Source organism: Scyliorhinus torazame, chromosome 6, assembly GCF_047496885.1.
Source record: "Scyliorhinus torazame isolate Kashiwa2021f chromosome 6, sScyTor2.1, whole genome shotgun sequence".
Classification (NCBI taxonomy): Eukaryota; Metazoa; Chordata; class Chondrichthyes; order Carcharhiniformes; family Scyliorhinidae; genus Scyliorhinus; species Scyliorhinus torazame.
In genome coordinates this window covers 299,342,161-299,358,233 of record NC_092712.1, presented here as the reverse complement: position 1 = coordinate 299,358,233, position 16,073 = coordinate 299,342,161, and the positions used below count along the sequence as shown (strand labels likewise).

The window sequence follows — 16,073 nt, the reverse complement described above, 5'->3', positions numbered from 1 at the left end:
CTGTAAAAGGGAAACATTTGTACATGTCAATTAGGTCTCATTTATTGTAAAGCACCTTTCCATAATGTCCGAAGGAACTCTGCTATTTACAGAACGGGCAGCAGAGTTTTCCTCACAGCAGATATTTAGAGAGCTGTTCTCTCAATTTGAAGTAGTTAAGGGACTCGGCTGACAAATTGAGAACAATGCAAACCACACGTTTACAAACCAACAACCTAGACATCTACAAACCGCCATGAAAACAAAAGAGAAAATGAAATACTCCTCCCAGCTTTCTTACAGATGCTCCCACAAGTCCCGAAAGACGTGCTGTGAGGTAATTTGGACATTCTGAATTCTCCCTCAGTGTACCCGAACAGGTGCCAGAATGTGGCGAATAGGGGCTTTTCACAGTAACTTCATTGCAGTGTTAATGTAAGCTGACTTGTGACACTGATAAAGATTTAAAGAATTTATGCTCTTATCACCACTCATTTGAGAAGAAAAGCAAGAGATTTACTAGAAAATATGGCTACAGATTGTGGTGAAATACAATTCTGCTTCTGTTACACACTGCAGGTTATGATTATCTGGAATGCATTACCTGAATGTATGGTGGAAGAAGATTCAATACCTTTTGAAAAAGTAGACAAGTACTTCAAGGGGGAAAAATTGCAGAGTAATGGGAGAAAAGCAGCAGGTTGGGAATAACTGGGTAACTGTCAAAAGGGCCGACACAGGAACGATGGACTGAATGGCCCCCTTCTGTGCTTTAAGGTGCTAGGATTCACTAACACAAGGTGTTCAACCAGAACCGGATGGTTTTTAATGAATGATTCAAAACTGCACTGAGAATGAGTCAGGAGCTGAAGTCTGTGATGTGGGAAAAACACTTCTTAACTTCTATTTACACATCGTTCCGCAGGTTCATTGACATGGGCAGCAGAATGAATCAACCATTTGGATTAGGGGTGGAAATGACGGGAAAAAAACATTTAAAAATAAAGCAAAATAACACAGGGGATGGAAATCTGTAAGAAAAACAGAAAATGCTGGAGACACCCAGCAGGCCAAGCAGCGAGTGTGGAGGGAATATAACTTCCAGTCAAATCAGGATTGTGATATTTCCTTCAGAGCTTTTGGTATTCATACCTCAGGAACACACAGACAGCAGACTGTGAAATCAAGGTACTTACAAGACTTCCTGTTTGCACGCGACCTCTTCCTCTCTCTCGGCACGGCTCGCTGATTTGGCACTTGTGTTGCAGACTTTACAATCCGATCCATTATTTCATCTGCAGCATCATCTGTGGCATTTGGAGAATCATCATTGCCTGCAGTCCATGACCCAACACGGCCTGGAGGGAGCACAACCAGGTTGCACAGTTAGAGATTTAGGATTTGCAGCTCTGTGGCTAAATGTAATAATGCCGACTGGACTTCCCCGCTATTAATAGGGAGACAGGAAAGGAGAAAGAAAGGAGCCCTGTGCGGGTGGAGTACCCGACACTCTTGAATAATTTGGGGGCAAACATTTGGCTAACACGGGGTTGGGGGAAGCTGAGAGGCCGAGGTTCGGGGTTGCAACTGGGCAGCCTCAGGCAATGATCGGGCAGGGAATGCATGGCTTGGGTTAGTGGCTGAAGGCTTCCTGATAAGGCCTCATGATCTACAAGAAACACCAAAAGGATTTGCTCTTAAAGCAGGCGGCATCTCCTGTCTCCGATCGAATGTCATCAGGCCGCAACTTTTGAATGGTAATTAGCAACCCCACCTGCCCCAACATTTCACCTTGGTGGCCTGTTTGGGGGCACTAAAAATTGAACAGATGAGAATGGGATTGGGTTGCCGGATGCTGATATTTTAACCCTGGTTCCACTCTGTCCAAATAAGCTGGTGGATATAGGTGCTGACCAAGTAGAATTGTATTCCTTTTTCCCCAAGCTCTAACTATCCAGAACTGCACAAAATTCAATTAGTAAATTGGATACGAACGGATTCAATCTAGCAGGGTAGACAATTTGGCGTCCCATTGTTCCTTAGGCTGACGTCCAAGAATCTCCAGACACGGAGAGGCAGTCAGCCAGTTCACTGTCATTAATGACACAGAACACACATTGTATTTTCTATTTTTATAGGTGCTGCACACTACATATTTCAGATGGTATGGGCATAGCGTTATTCTTTTAGGGAAAGGTCACAGAGAAGAACATGGGCAGACAACAGAGGGGATGTCAGTCACCCAGAGTGCTATTTCGTGTCTCTTTCTGTGCTGGCTTTCCTTTTCATGGAATGACTTGTGTGGAAGGAAGGTTATACAATTGCAACTGTAATAAGATTTAAGAATGAAGACTTTTGCATTTGGATCATCTTGAGGTACTTTGCTTCGTAGAGCAATACAAAAAGCTGGCTGATTTTACAATGAGGACGGTGCTTGGCTAGTCCATCACCAGATTGGTCCCTTCCCTATCCTGAACTCTTAAAAAAAAAAAAAAACCTGATAACACCAGGAAAAACTCAGCAAGATGTTAGGCGGAGAGTGGGAGGAAGATCGCCAGTGGACTAGAATGGACCTGTTGCGCTGAATGGCCTTTTACTGTGTTGCAAATGCAATGTAAGACTGGCACGGGATGAGTGGGCAGCCTAAGGGTGGGCCCCTTTACCTCGGTTGGCTCTTGTTCGGGTACGCACACCTGGCACAGCAGTGGTGACTTCACCACATGGTACCGAGGTTTTCAGTACAGCTTTCATGTTTTCATGTTCGGCCGCCTCTTCTGCAGACTGCAATCCCTGCAGCTGGCTCTCACTCGAGACAGTTTCAGTGTTGCTGGAGAACTTTCCTGTCTGTACAACAAATCAGATACAGATAGTCATTCCTTTGGCAGCCCAAAGCATGGGGCTTTCTTTCACATATTATGCTTGTGCATATTGAGATTCTACGCAAGTGCATGTGGGGGTAAATACCTGCAATGAAAGGAACATTATCCGAGGCCCCACATGCAGCACTTATAGGTTGAATATTTGTCTGAGTGTCGGGGCACATTTTGGTACGTGAATGGCCATACTTGAGGCAGAATATTACAGCCCCTCTCAGAGGGGATCTTCCAGTCCCACTGAAGTCAATGGAGTTGGTTTGGCTCGCTGCATTTTCCAGACCAACTCCTAACGTGACAGGGCCATACAATTATTATCCCTATAGTGCAGAAGGAGGCCATTCGGCCCATTATATCTGCACCGGCCCACTGAAAGAGTACCCAACCTTGTACATTCCCCTGGCCTATCCCCATAACCCCACCTAACCTGCACATCTTTCGGGACTTGCGGGAGGAAACCGGAGCACCTGGAGGAAACCCACGCAGACATTGGGAGAATGTGCAGACTCCACACAGACAGTAACTCAAGGTCAAAACGGAACCCGGCTATCTGGTGCCGTGAGGCAACACTGCTAACCACTGTGCCACCCTTAGCTTTTTATTGGAGGAAATCTGACTTTCCTCCCCATTCCCAACCCCATATAATTTTTCTCTGGCCTTCTTGCAAGTCAGGAGTACCAAGTGCACAAAATGGCACCCGACAAAGTTGTATTCCCTATTTTAAAATGTATGTGAAGTATGGGAAGCCCATTAAGAGCACATGAGGGTTGAGAGCTCGTGAAGAAAATGGAAAGCCTGCTGAGTATTTGGGAACATTTTGAAAAGCACGTGTAAAGTGTTTTGACACCTTCAAATGTCATTTTTAGGTACTGAAAAGCAGTGATTCATCATAGAGATCGGTCTTGCCAAAATAAGTTGACCCTTACATTGGCCAAGTGTTCACATGCATTACAATATTTTTCCAATATTTACCATATATTAAAAAGTGTAAAATAGATGTCCTTTACTGTCATGTTTTTGTGCTCAGCTTTAATTGGACTGGCAGATTTGGCTGTGTATAAAAAAACTGCTTCTGGAAGTCGAACAAATTGTCTGTACCTGATACCCCTATTTATTGACAGGCACTCTGCCACTGGAAACTGTTGTCCCTTATATACTGTATCAAAACCATTCATGATTTTGAATACTTAAATGGGAATGCATATCTGTTGTCAGTGGAGCTGGAAGTTTTCATTATGATAGCTGGTTCATTATGAATACTTGACTGAGGGCGGCACGTGGCACAGTTATTAGCACTGCTGCCTACGGCACTGAGGACCCGGGTTCGAATCCCGGCCTTGGGTCACTGTCCGTGTGGAGTTTGCATATTCCCCCCGTGTCTGCGTGGGTTTCACCCCCACAACTCAAAGATGTGTAGGTTAGGTGGATTGGCCATGCTAAATTGCCCCTTAAGTGAAAAAATGTAATTGGGTACTCTAAATATAATTTTTTTAATGAATGCTTGACTGGGCTCCAAAGGTGTCAGCTCAACAGGTGGTCTTATTGATCCAAGAACTATTTAAAGACATGATTTTGATCTGGTTCCTTGTCTGCTTGTAAACCTAATGAGCACTTAAATGATTCGAACAGTTTTTTCCTTGTGCTTTTTGGTCCACTATCAATGGTGGTGAGCTTGAATTGAGGGGGTTCTTATTTTCTTAAATGTTTAATGGCTTTACAATGATTTTAAAATATCCCCATTGCTATTGCATGACTGAGAGCTATGCGCAATGAATACGAAGTGAATGAGGATACATGGCGGGGGAGTATTGTGGTGTCATGGTGTGGCATGGAGGTATGCGAGTTGGCATGGGAAATGTGAGGTGGAAATGGGTGGCTTGGGTGAATAAAGATGGTATGGGTGGATTATGGGACTTGAAGGCCAGTGGATGGCTTGGTGGCATTGGGATTTTATTTAATTAGCAAATGCAAAGTCCCTAAAGTCATGCACTTTCTTCTGGTCCTGCTGTGTTAAATGCGGATAGGCCTCCGCTGAGCTTGAGGATTGGACATTCTCATATGATGTGGGGCACAGTTTTCTCTCTCCCACAGCCAGTTAGGGGCTGGTACTAATACCCATCTGTAGATATTGGGCAAAGGAGCCATTACCAGTCCTGAACCTGTTAAGGGTCGACCACTCTTCCCTTGGAAGGTTGAGATCAGGCAGCTGTTGGGTTGGGATTGAGAGCAGGTGCTTGTCCGTCACGTCCAACGACTCCCATCCATTTTTCCAGGTGAAATTTGCGTTGAAGTACTGTGTGGGAGGGTTTTTCCGATTCGGCCTTGGGTGGGCTGAATAGATCCGCATGAAATGGCAGATGGGAACATTTTCTAACATTGGGATGGCATGAAGGAATCCAAGGAGCATGGTATGGCATTGGGTAATGTGAGGTCGTGTGGCTTGTGCGTGATGGGAGGGCGGGGAGGTTTAGAGGGTCTTGAAACGATGTTGAGAGCTGCGCCTCTGCGGCGACAACCGAGGTGGGCCTTTTAACTGGCCCACCCCCATACCCACACCCTCACACATTCCATCGTGGCTTGCAAAATTCACTGCCAGGCCTATCTGTGAGAAAAGATGAAAATCCTTTGTGTGGTTGACGATGGGTCGGGTGCGTATTTTGCAAGCTGTGAAACTGCGGAGGTCATTTTTTTCTCAAAATCAGGTGAAAATCGACCTATAAACTCATTACATTAATCAGCAGGAAAATGGAGGGTCTCCGATGAAATACTTTATAATGTTATCTTGGGCAGTGAGGAACATACACAAAGTTGTTTTTCAAACTATATGTAAATAAGATAATTGCCAAGGATTTTCGTATGCAAGCCATCAGGTCTTGATATAAAAATATTACGTATTCAGTGGCCCAAAGAATTGCAAATTTCGGTGTGAAAATCGAGCTGAGCGCTTTAGGCCCAGTGTATTAAGAACATTGCAACAGATTCTTAGACCACTATTACATCAAAGTAGCTGATGACTGGATCAAAATACATACACTGCAAATATTTACCACACCAACAATTGGTGAGTGAGGGTCTGTGAGGAGTTAGCGAGGAGAAAACATGAAACGTGTCACCAATCCACTCTGCACGTTACCGTTGCATTTTACTGTGAGGGGTTTGATGTGTCGAGTTGTCCGCTTCATTAACATATTAAAATTGGACCCTCGCAGTGAAATTGAGAACGATATATATATATATTTTTTAATCAATTCACGAAATGTGAACATCGTTGGTCCGGCCAGCATTTGCCACCCAGCCCTCTGGATCTGCCTTCATGTAGGTACAATCCACTGCTGCAAATGAGGGTGCTCGGGGATGTTGACTCAGCAATGGGGTGCAACTTGGAGGTGAACTGGCGGGCAATGGTGTTCCCATCCAACTGCTGCCTTTGTTGTTCTAGGTGGTAGAGATTACAGGTTTGAACAATGCTAGCAAAGAAACCCTCCTGACCATCGGCTGCAGTGAATCGAGTACAGGGAGCACACAGCAGCCTATGTGCTGATGGCGGACAGGGCAAATTCTTAAAGTGGCAATGAGGTGCCAGTTAAGTGGGCTGCTTTGTTTGGGATCAGGTCGAGCTTCGAGTGTTGTTGGAGTTGCACCCATCCAGTCACTGATCTGTGCTTTGTAAATATAGGAAGGGCTTAGGGAGTTGAGGGCGAGTGACTCAATGCAGAATACCCAGCCTCATCCCTGCTTCTGTAGTCTCAGTATTTATAAGGCTGGCCAGTTAACTTTCTGGTCAACTGGGACCCACAGGAGGTTGACACTGGGGAGTCTCGGATATCTCCATGGGTCAGTAAACCCAGCCATGAAAAGGAGGCTTGAGTTTCTGTCTCCAACACTCCTTGCGGGCCTATTGTCATGTGAGAGTGCCTTTAAGAAATGGATGTTTACGTAATGTACCTTGAAGAAATGCAGTGATGTCAGAGTGTGGGTGGAGCTGGGTTTTTAGCTCAGCCATTTTGCAGTTTTAGTTTCAGTTTTGAGGAAAAGAGCTTGGGTGTGTCTGTGTTTGCAGTGAGCTGGTTCTGCTGTGATCTCTGCCATGAAAGACTATCTCTGGATCATTTGGGTGATTTAAACTCATAATAGTAATGCCTTTAACCTGATGTGTTTCTGTTAAAGGTGTTAAGTCTCTTGGACGTTGAAAGGAATAACTGAAGGATTATTTAGTGTTGTATTATTTTCAGGGTTATCTTTGAAGTAAGGGGTGTTAAGTGATCCAATGTTTATTTCAAAGGTTAAGTTGAGTTCATGGAATAAACATTGTTTTGTGTTTAAAAACCCACGTGTCCATAATTGCAATACCACACCTGGAGAACAAGCCGCGTGCTCGGAAAAGCAACAATACATTAAAGGGGGAGGTTGGTTGAACTCCATGATACATTTTGGGGTTCTGAAAACGCCTCTCCCATAACACTATCAAAGAAGACTTTAGCCTCCCCTCTGTCAAATGATACCTCTCTCTCTCTATCCCTTTGTGATCATGGATCTCCTGCTCTGTCTCTACCCCTCACCAAACAAACAAAGAACAAAGAAATGTACAGCACAGGAACAGGCCCTTCGGCCCTCCAAGCCCGTGCCGACCATGCTGCCCGACTAAACTACAATCTTCTACACTTCCTGGGTCCGTATCCTTCTATTCCCATCCTATTCATGTATTTGTCAAGATGCCCCTTAAATGTCCCTATCGTCCCTGCTTCCACCACCTCCTCCGGTAGCAAGTTCCAGGCACCCACTACCCTCTGCGTAAAAAACCTGCCTCGTACATCTACTCTAAACCTTGCCCCTCTCACCTTAAACCTATGCCCCCTAGTAATTGACCCCTCTACCCTGGGGAAAAGCCTCTGACTATCCACTCTGTCGATGCCCCTCATAATTTTGTATACCTCTATCAGGTCTCCCCTCAACCTCCTTCATTCCAGTGAGACAAACCGAGTTTATTCAACCGCTCCTCATAGCTAATGCCCTCCATACCAGGCAACTTTCTGGTAAATCTCTTCTGCACCCTCTCTAAAGCCTCCACATCCTGCTGGTAGTGTGGCGACCAGAATTGAACACTATACTCCAAGTGTGACCTAACTAAGGTTCTATACAGCTGCAACATGACTTGCCAATTCTTATACTCAATGCCCCGGCCAATGAAGGCAAGCATGCCGTATGCCTTCTTGACTACCTTCTCCACCTGTGTCGCACCTTTCAATGACCTGTGGATCTGTACTCCTAGATCTCTTTGACTTTCAATACTCTTGAGGGTTCTACCATTCACTGTATATTCCCTACCTGCATTAGACCTTCCAAAATGCATTACCTCACATTTGTCCGGATTAAACTCCATCTGCCATCTCTCCGCCCAAGTCTCCAGACAATCTAAATCCTGCTGTATCCTCAGACAGTCCTCATCGCTATCCGCAATTCCACCAACCTTTGTGTCGTCTGCAAACTTACTAATCAGCCCAGTTACATTTTCCTCCAAATCATTTATATATACTACAAAGAGCAAAGGTCCCAGCACTGATCCCTGTGGAACACCACTGGTCACAGCCCTCCAATTAGAAAAGCATCCCTCCATTGCTACTCTCTGCCTTCTATGGCCTAGCCAGTTCTGTATCCACCTTGCCAGCTCACCCCTGATCCCGTGTGACTTCACCTTTTGTACTAGTCTACCATGAGGGACCTTGTCAAAGGCCTTACTGAAGTCCATATAGACAACATCCACTGCCCTACCTGCATCAATCATCTTAGTGGCCTCCTCGAAAAACTCTATCAAGTTAGTGAGACACGACCTCCCCTTCACAAAACCGTGCTGCCTCTCACTAATACGTCCATTTGCTTCCAAATGGACCCTTCTCGATCCTGATGTCTCGCTCACTATGTTAGGGCTGCTACAGATGGGACTACAACACTAACCCCGCCACTCACCAAATCTCAACCATCCTGATACCAGGGAATGTTCACATGCCTCCTGCCCCTGGTTTCCCAGTGTGGCAACTGATCAGACTGTCAGTTTGGCCGAGCGTAAAACGGGAGAATTAATTTAAGTTTGGTAGGACATCCAGACCCTGGGGTCTTCAACCATTTTAGGCCTCCCCTCCAATCTCCCCATGTCCTTATTAAGTAGTGTTAAGTAGCCATAGCGTTGGAGAAAACTTTACTGTTGTAGCTCTTCTTAAATTGTCATCCTATTTACAAAATAATAAAGTGCACAGCATATCAGAAAGAATAGAAATACTTAATCATCCTCTATACAGCGGAGCGTGGTTCGAGACACTAAACAACTCCAGGTCAGATCTGTAGAGCTGATATATCAAGTATTTGATATTTTAACCACGACCCCCATTATTAAGGGATGTCGAGGGCAGTTTTTGTCTGCTTGCTGCTCGGTCTTTCAGCAATTGAGGTGTGTTTTTAAACTTGGTCGCAATTATATGTCCGAGGTCCTATCAATACGATTTTCAAACAAGCTTTGATTTAGGCTGCTAGCATTCCACTCCAAACAGGCAACAGCCTCTTCAAAATGTTTAAATTGGGGTTCAAAGCAGAGGATGGGACCCCGGGTGCAAATTCTGTATGTCCCTGGGTGCAGCATGCACTCTTGTGTCAGAACGTCCAGGCCAGCTGTTCTTAAAGGGCCATGCCAGAGAAGGGAAACCACAGTTTTCCCCCATTGATTTTAGTAGAGCTAGATCGGAAGCAGCCCCAGCAATGATAGGCTTCTGCTGGATTCCCCTCTCTGTGAGCTAACCATCTGTCACCGCTCACTCATTGCTCATTGCCTGCCCACCACACACTGATGTCACCAGGCAGGGATAGAGCTCACTGCCTGCATGATACAAAGTGACAATCAAAAACTGCAGTGTTTGTCTGCCCTGACGTGGAAAGAACTATTTGCCCAAAGGATAAAACATGGTATTGGGTATAAAATTTACGTCAAAAGGGTACCGATTCAATCTGTTACTAGGCCAGCTCTGTGTAAATAGTTTACTCACCAACATGAACAAATGAGGGGAAGTATGTGGTTTTAATGCCTGAGCGTTGGTGAGCAGGGTGCAGACTAAAATATAATTAACAAAATGAGGGGAGATGCATCAACAAAGGCTGTATGATATGACTGAGCTGCTCAAGGCCAGCTTTCAACAAGGAACAAGCCAGTGGACATCTGCTTTCCTAGAACTAGGTCTGTACTTGCAGCCCTGGGAATATCGGCAGATTAATCACTTTGGCAGTTGGCCCTTTGTGCGTGTGTGGCGGTGCTCCTGAAAATCATTGTGTTTAGCAGCAAGCAAGCAAGCAAGAGGCCGCTGCACACGGGCTTCCTGAGCTCAACGAAGACACAAGACCCATTTCTCTTGTTTTAAGAAAAAAAGGCCGTTTTCACTTTTACGCGCTCTTCCCAACCAAAACTCCTCTGGACTAAAGCGATTAATTTTCTCTGAAATCTTGTTGCTGAAGGCGTGCCAGGCTCCGGCCACCTGACAGCCCTGCCCACAACCACAGCAAAGAAAGTGAGGCTCAAATAGAACAACGTGGTGGCAGATGGAGTCCAACTGAATGAGGCATCGCCAGCTGTCAACTTGCTTGGCAGCTTCATATTTTAAAACGACCTACTCGTCGCCTTACAGTAACAAAGGTTTTTAATACCAACAATAGTCAACTTTTATTATACTTCTCCATTATTTGAAAGATTTGAATAGGCACTGGGTCAGAATTCACTGTAAAAATAATGGTGGACTAACCTTGCTCAAAGGTTTTGTGCAAAAATCAGCGACTTTAGGCTAGTGCTGATGTGCAGTCAAATGCAGCAATCTGAAATTACTGTCAGTGATGCACCGCTCTTCTGTACGTTGCGTAAAAACAGAATCGCACCATTTAGCTCCCCTTTCATACATCGTGAATGATGTGATGTTCTTGCACTGATGTTTTAAATATAGAGCAAACTCACCTCAAAGGTTAGGGCTTTTCCATTTCAATCTAAGTGGGAAGTCATAAATTATTGCCAAATAACAAAGTCTAGATCTGAAAATATATTTTTTTTTTTTACAAGTGTGGAGTCTCATTCCCACAGATTTTAATTATTGGAGACTTCGGGAAAAAAAATCTTTTGTACGTTTTCTTTATTTATTTTTTCTATCTCTTAATCCAATCTCTCCCCTCCCCATTTTATTTCTCTTCATGTACTTGATTTGACATTGAATTCTCTATTTTAACTTGCATTTCTTGCTTAAGACTCTGCACTACTCATTAACCATTTAGATTGGACTTCCGGGTGCGGCGATGACCAGCTGAGTCGCACGTTTCGGCAGCTCCCGGTGAAATGGACCGGAGGGCTCTTGATAGGAGCCCCAACGGCAATTTTGACGGCTAAAAACACTGTGCGGTAAACCAGAAGGGAATCCCCCCTGGATACGGATGAAAAAAGGAGAAAGTGGCTGGATTGCAGTGGATCCTTTAGAACAGCGGCAAGGAAGGCAAGCAAAAACCAAGATGGCGTCGGAAGGTGGCAGTTTAACATGGGGCCCTGAACAACAGGAGTTCTTGAAATGCTGTGTGGAAGAGCTCAAAAAGGAAATGAAGAAAGAGCTGTTGGCCCCGATACTACAGGCGATCGAAGGGCTAAAGGAGGAACAAAAGACCCAGGAGCGGGAGCTTCGGGTCGTGAAGGCAAAGGCAGCCGAGAATGAGGACGGCATACAGGGCCTGGTGGTGAAGACGGAGATGCATGAGGCACATCAGAAACGATGTGTGGAAAGGTTGGAGGCACTGGAGAACAACGCAAGGAGGAACAACCTGAGGATTCTTGGTCTTCCTGAAGGTGCGGAGGGAGCAGACGTCGGGGCATATGTGAGCACGATGCTGCACTCGTTAATGGGAGCGGAGGCCCCAGCGGGTCCGTTGGAGGTGGAGGGAGCATACCGAGTGATGGCGCGAGGACCGAGAGCAGGAGAAATTCCCAGAGCCATAGTGGTGAGATTCCTCCGTTTTAAGGATAGAGAAATGGTCCTTAGATGGGCAAAGAAAACTCGGAGCAGTAAATGGGAGAACGCGGTGAGGAGGTGGCGAGAAGGAGGGCGAGCTTTAATCGGGCCAAGGCAGTGCTTCATAAAAAGAAGATAAAATTTGGAATGCTGCAACCGGCAAGACTGTGGGTCACATATCGAGGGAGGCACCACTACTTTGAGACGGCGGAAGAAGCGTGGACTTTTATTGTGGAAGAAAAACTGGAATGAGCGGGTTATTAAAAAGAACGTTTGAACAAAGTGGTGGGGCGAATGTGGGGGGCGAAGAGGGGAGTTAAAAAGGGGGGAAAGAGGAGTTTTATGTACTAATCCTGCGATGTGGTAACTTTTCTCTCTTCCACAGGTGGTGATGGGGGGAGGAGGGGAGGTGGAGGAGATGGGGCGTTGGCCATTGGGGGCGGGGCCAAGGGAGAAGCGCGGGCTTGGTTCCCGCGCTATGATAATCATGGCGGGAATAGAGAAGCAGGAAGGAGGGGGCGTCGCACGGTGCGAGCCGAGGTCACGGGGGGAAGCCGAGGTCGGCCAGAGTTTGCTGACTTCTGGGAGCAACATGGGGGGAGCAATTACGCTAGCGGGGGATCTAGCGGGGGTGGGGGGGGGGGTGGGAGGGGGGAATTACTGGGTTGCTGCTGCTGGGGAGAGGGGAGAGCTGGTATGGGAGGGTATGGGCGGGGGGGCACCACCTGGGGGAGATACAGCTGCGTGGGAACCGGGTGAGGAGCTGGAAAAAGGGGATGGCTAATCGACAAGGGGGGAGGGGGGTAGGAAGCCCCCCAACCCGGCTGATCACGTGGAACATGAGAGGGCTGAACGGGCCGATAAAGAGGGCACGGGTACTCGCACACCTTAAGAAACTTAAGGCAGATGTGGTTATGTTACAGGAAACGCACCTGAAACTGATAGACCAGGTTAGGCTACTCAAAGGATGGGTGGGGCAGGTGTTCCATTCTGGGCTAGATGCGAAAAACAGGGGGGTGGCTATATTAGTGGGGAAGCGGGTAATGTTCGAGGCAAAGACTATAGTGGTGGATAACGGGGGCAGATACGTGATGGTGAGTGGCAAACTATAGGGGGAGACGGTGGTTTTGGTAAACATATATGCCCCGAACTGGGATGATGCCAATTTTATGAGGCGGATGCTAGGACGCATTCCGGACCTAGAGATGGGAAAGCTGATAATGGGGGGAGATGTTAATACGGTGTTGGAACCAGGGCTGCATAGGTCGAAGTCCAGGACTGGAAGGAGGCCGGCAGCAGCCAAGGTACTTAAAGATTTTATGGAGCAGATGGGAGGTGTAGACCCGTGGAGATTTAGCAGACCTAGGAGTAAGGAGTTCTCGTTTTTCTCCTATGTCCATAAAGTCTACTCGCGAATAGACATTTTTGTGCTGGGAAGGGCGTTGATCCCGAAGGTGAGGGGAACGGAGTATACGGCTATAGCCATTTCGGATCACGCTCCACACTGGGTAGACTTGGAGATAGGGGAGGAAACAGGAGGGCGCCCACCCTGGAGAATGGACATGGGAATAATGGCAGATGAGGGTGTGTGTCTAAGGGTGAGGGGGTGCATTGAAAAGTACTTGGAACTCAATGATAATGGGGAGGTCCAGGTGGGAGTGGTCTGGGAGGCGTTGAAGGCGGTGGTTAGAGGGGAGCTGATATCAATAAGGGCACATAAAGGGAAGCAGGAGAGTAAGGAACGGGAGCGGTTGCTGCAAGAACTTTTGAGGGTGGACAGACAATATGCGGAAGCACCGGAGGAGGGACTGTACAGGGAAAGGCAAAGGCTACATGTAGAATTTGACTTGCTGACTACGGGCACTGCAGAGGCACAATGGAGGAAGGCACAGGGTGTACAGTACGAATATGGGGAGAAGGCGAGCAGGTTGCTGGCACACCAATTGAGCAAAAGGGGAGCAGCGAGGGAAATAGGGGGAGGGAGGGATGAGGAAGGAGAGATGGAGCGGGGAGCGGAGAGAGTGAATGGAGTGTTCAAGACATTTTATAAAAAATTATATGAAGCTCAACCCCCGGATGGGAGGGAGAGAATGATGGGCTTTTTGGATCGGCTGGAATTTCCCAAGGTGGAAGAGCAGGAAAGGGTGGGACTGGGAGCACAGATCGAGGTAGAAGACGTGGTGAAAGGAATTAGGAGCATGCAGGCGGGAAAGGCCCCGGGACCGGATGGATTCCCAGTCAAATTCTATAGAAAATATGTGGACTTTCTCGCCCCGGTATTGACGAGGACCTTTAATGAGGCAAAGGAAAGGGGACAACTGCCCCCGACTATGTCTGAAGCAACGATATCGCTTTCCTTAAAGAAGGAAAAGGACCCGCTACAATGCGGGTCCTATAGACCTATTTCCCTTCTAAATGTAGATGCCAAGATCCTGGCCAAGGTAATGGCAATGAGAATAGAGGAATGTGTCCCGGGGGTGGTCCACGAGGACCAAACTGGGTTTGTGAAGGGGAGACAGCTGAACACGAATATACGGAGGCTGTTAGGGGTAATGATGATGCCCCCACCAGAGGGGGAAACGGAGATAGTAGTGGCGATGGATGCCGAGAAAGCATTTGATAGAGTGGAGTGGGATTATTTGTGGGAGGTGTTGAGGAGATTTGGTTTTGGAGAGGGGTATGTTAGATGGGTGCAGCTGTTGTATAGGGCCCCGATGGCGAGCGTGGTCACGAATGGACGGGGATCTGCATATTTTTGGCTCCATAGAGGGACAAGGCAGGGATGCCCTCTGTCCCCATTATTGTTTGCACTGGCGATTGAGCCCCTGGCGATAGCGTTGAGGGGTTCCAAGAAGTGGAGGGGAGTACTTAGAGGAGGAGAAGAACACCGGGTATCTTTGTATGCGGATGATTTGTTACTATATGTGGCAGACCCGGCGGAGGGGATGCCAGAAATAATGCGGATACTTGGGGAGTTTGGGGATTTTTCAGGGTATAAATTGAACATGGGGAAAAGTGAGTTGTTTCTGGTGCATCCAGGGGAGCAGAGTAGAGAAATAGAGGACCTACCGTTGAGGAAGGTAACAAGGGACTTTCGTTACCTGGGGATCCAGATAGCCAAGAATTGGGGCACATTGCATAGGTTAAATTTAACGCGGTTGGTGGAACAAATGGAGGAGGATTTCAAGAGATGGGATATGGTATCCCTGTCACTGGCAGGGAGGGTGCAGGCGGTTAAGATGGTGGTCCTCCCGAGATTCCTCTTTGTGTTTCAGTGCCTCCCGGTGGTGATCACGAAGGCCTTTTTTAAAAGGATTGAAAAGAGCATCATGGGTTTTGTGTGGGCCGGGAAGACCCCGAGAGTGAGGAAGGGATTCTTACAGCGTAGCAGGGATAGGGGGGGGCTGGCACTACCGGGCCTAAGTGAGTATTATTGGGTCGCTAATATTTCAATGGTGAGTAAGTGGATGGGAGAAGAGGAGGGAGCGGCGTGGAAGAGATTAGAGAAGGCGTCCTGTAGGGGGACTTGCCTACTGGCTATGGTGACAGCCCCATTGCCGTTCTCACCGAGGAACTACACCACAAGCCCGGTGGTGGTGGCTACACTGAAGATTTGGGGACAGTGGAGACGGCATAGGGGAAAGACTGGAGCCTTGGGGGGGGGTCCCCGATAAGAAACAACCATAGGTTTGCCCCGGGGGGAATGGATGGGGGATATGGAATATGGCAAAGAGCAGGAATAACGCAACTGAAAGATCTGTTTGTGGATGGGAAGTTCGCGAGTCTGGGAGCGCTGACCGAGAAATATGGGTTGCCCCAAGGGAATGCATTCAGGTATATGCAACTGAGGGCTTTTGCGAGGCAACAGGTGAGGGAATTCCCGCAGCTCCCGACACAAGAGGTGCAGGACAGAGTGATCTCAAAGACATGGGTGGGGGGATGGTAAGGTGTCAGATATATATATAGGGAAATGAGGGACCAAGGGGAGACTATGGTAGATGAACTAAAAGGGAAATGGGAAGAAGAGCTGGGGGAGGAGATCGAGGAGGGGCTGTGGGCAGATGCCCTAAGCAAGGTAAACTCGTCGTCCTCGTGTGCCAGGCTAAGCCTGATTCAGTTTAAGGTATTACACAGGGCCCATATGACTGGAGCACGGCTCAGTAAATTTTTTGGGGTGGAGGATAGGTGTGCGAGGTGCTTGAGA

General features: G+C 47.2%; 1 protein-coding gene across 16 annotated transcripts in view; it reads right to left on the bottom strand.

The window, feature by feature from the left end:
• Nucleotides 1-16,073, bottom strand: part of fhod3b (formin homology 2 domain containing 3b) — a 742,093-nt gene that overhangs the window by 6,981 nt on the left and 719,039 nt on the right. For all 16 annotated transcript variants that reach the window (XM_072509894.1, XM_072509896.1, XM_072509895.1 and 13 more), the window contains 2 exons: nucleotides 2,643-2,823; nucleotides 1,176-1,337 (listed from right to left, as the gene is read on the bottom strand). In XM_072509894.1, the coding sequence (XP_072365995.1) occupies nucleotides 1,176-1,337; nucleotides 2,643-2,823 (343 nt within the window). The remainder of the gene's footprint in view (nucleotides 1-1,175; nucleotides 1,338-2,642; nucleotides 2,824-16,073) is intronic.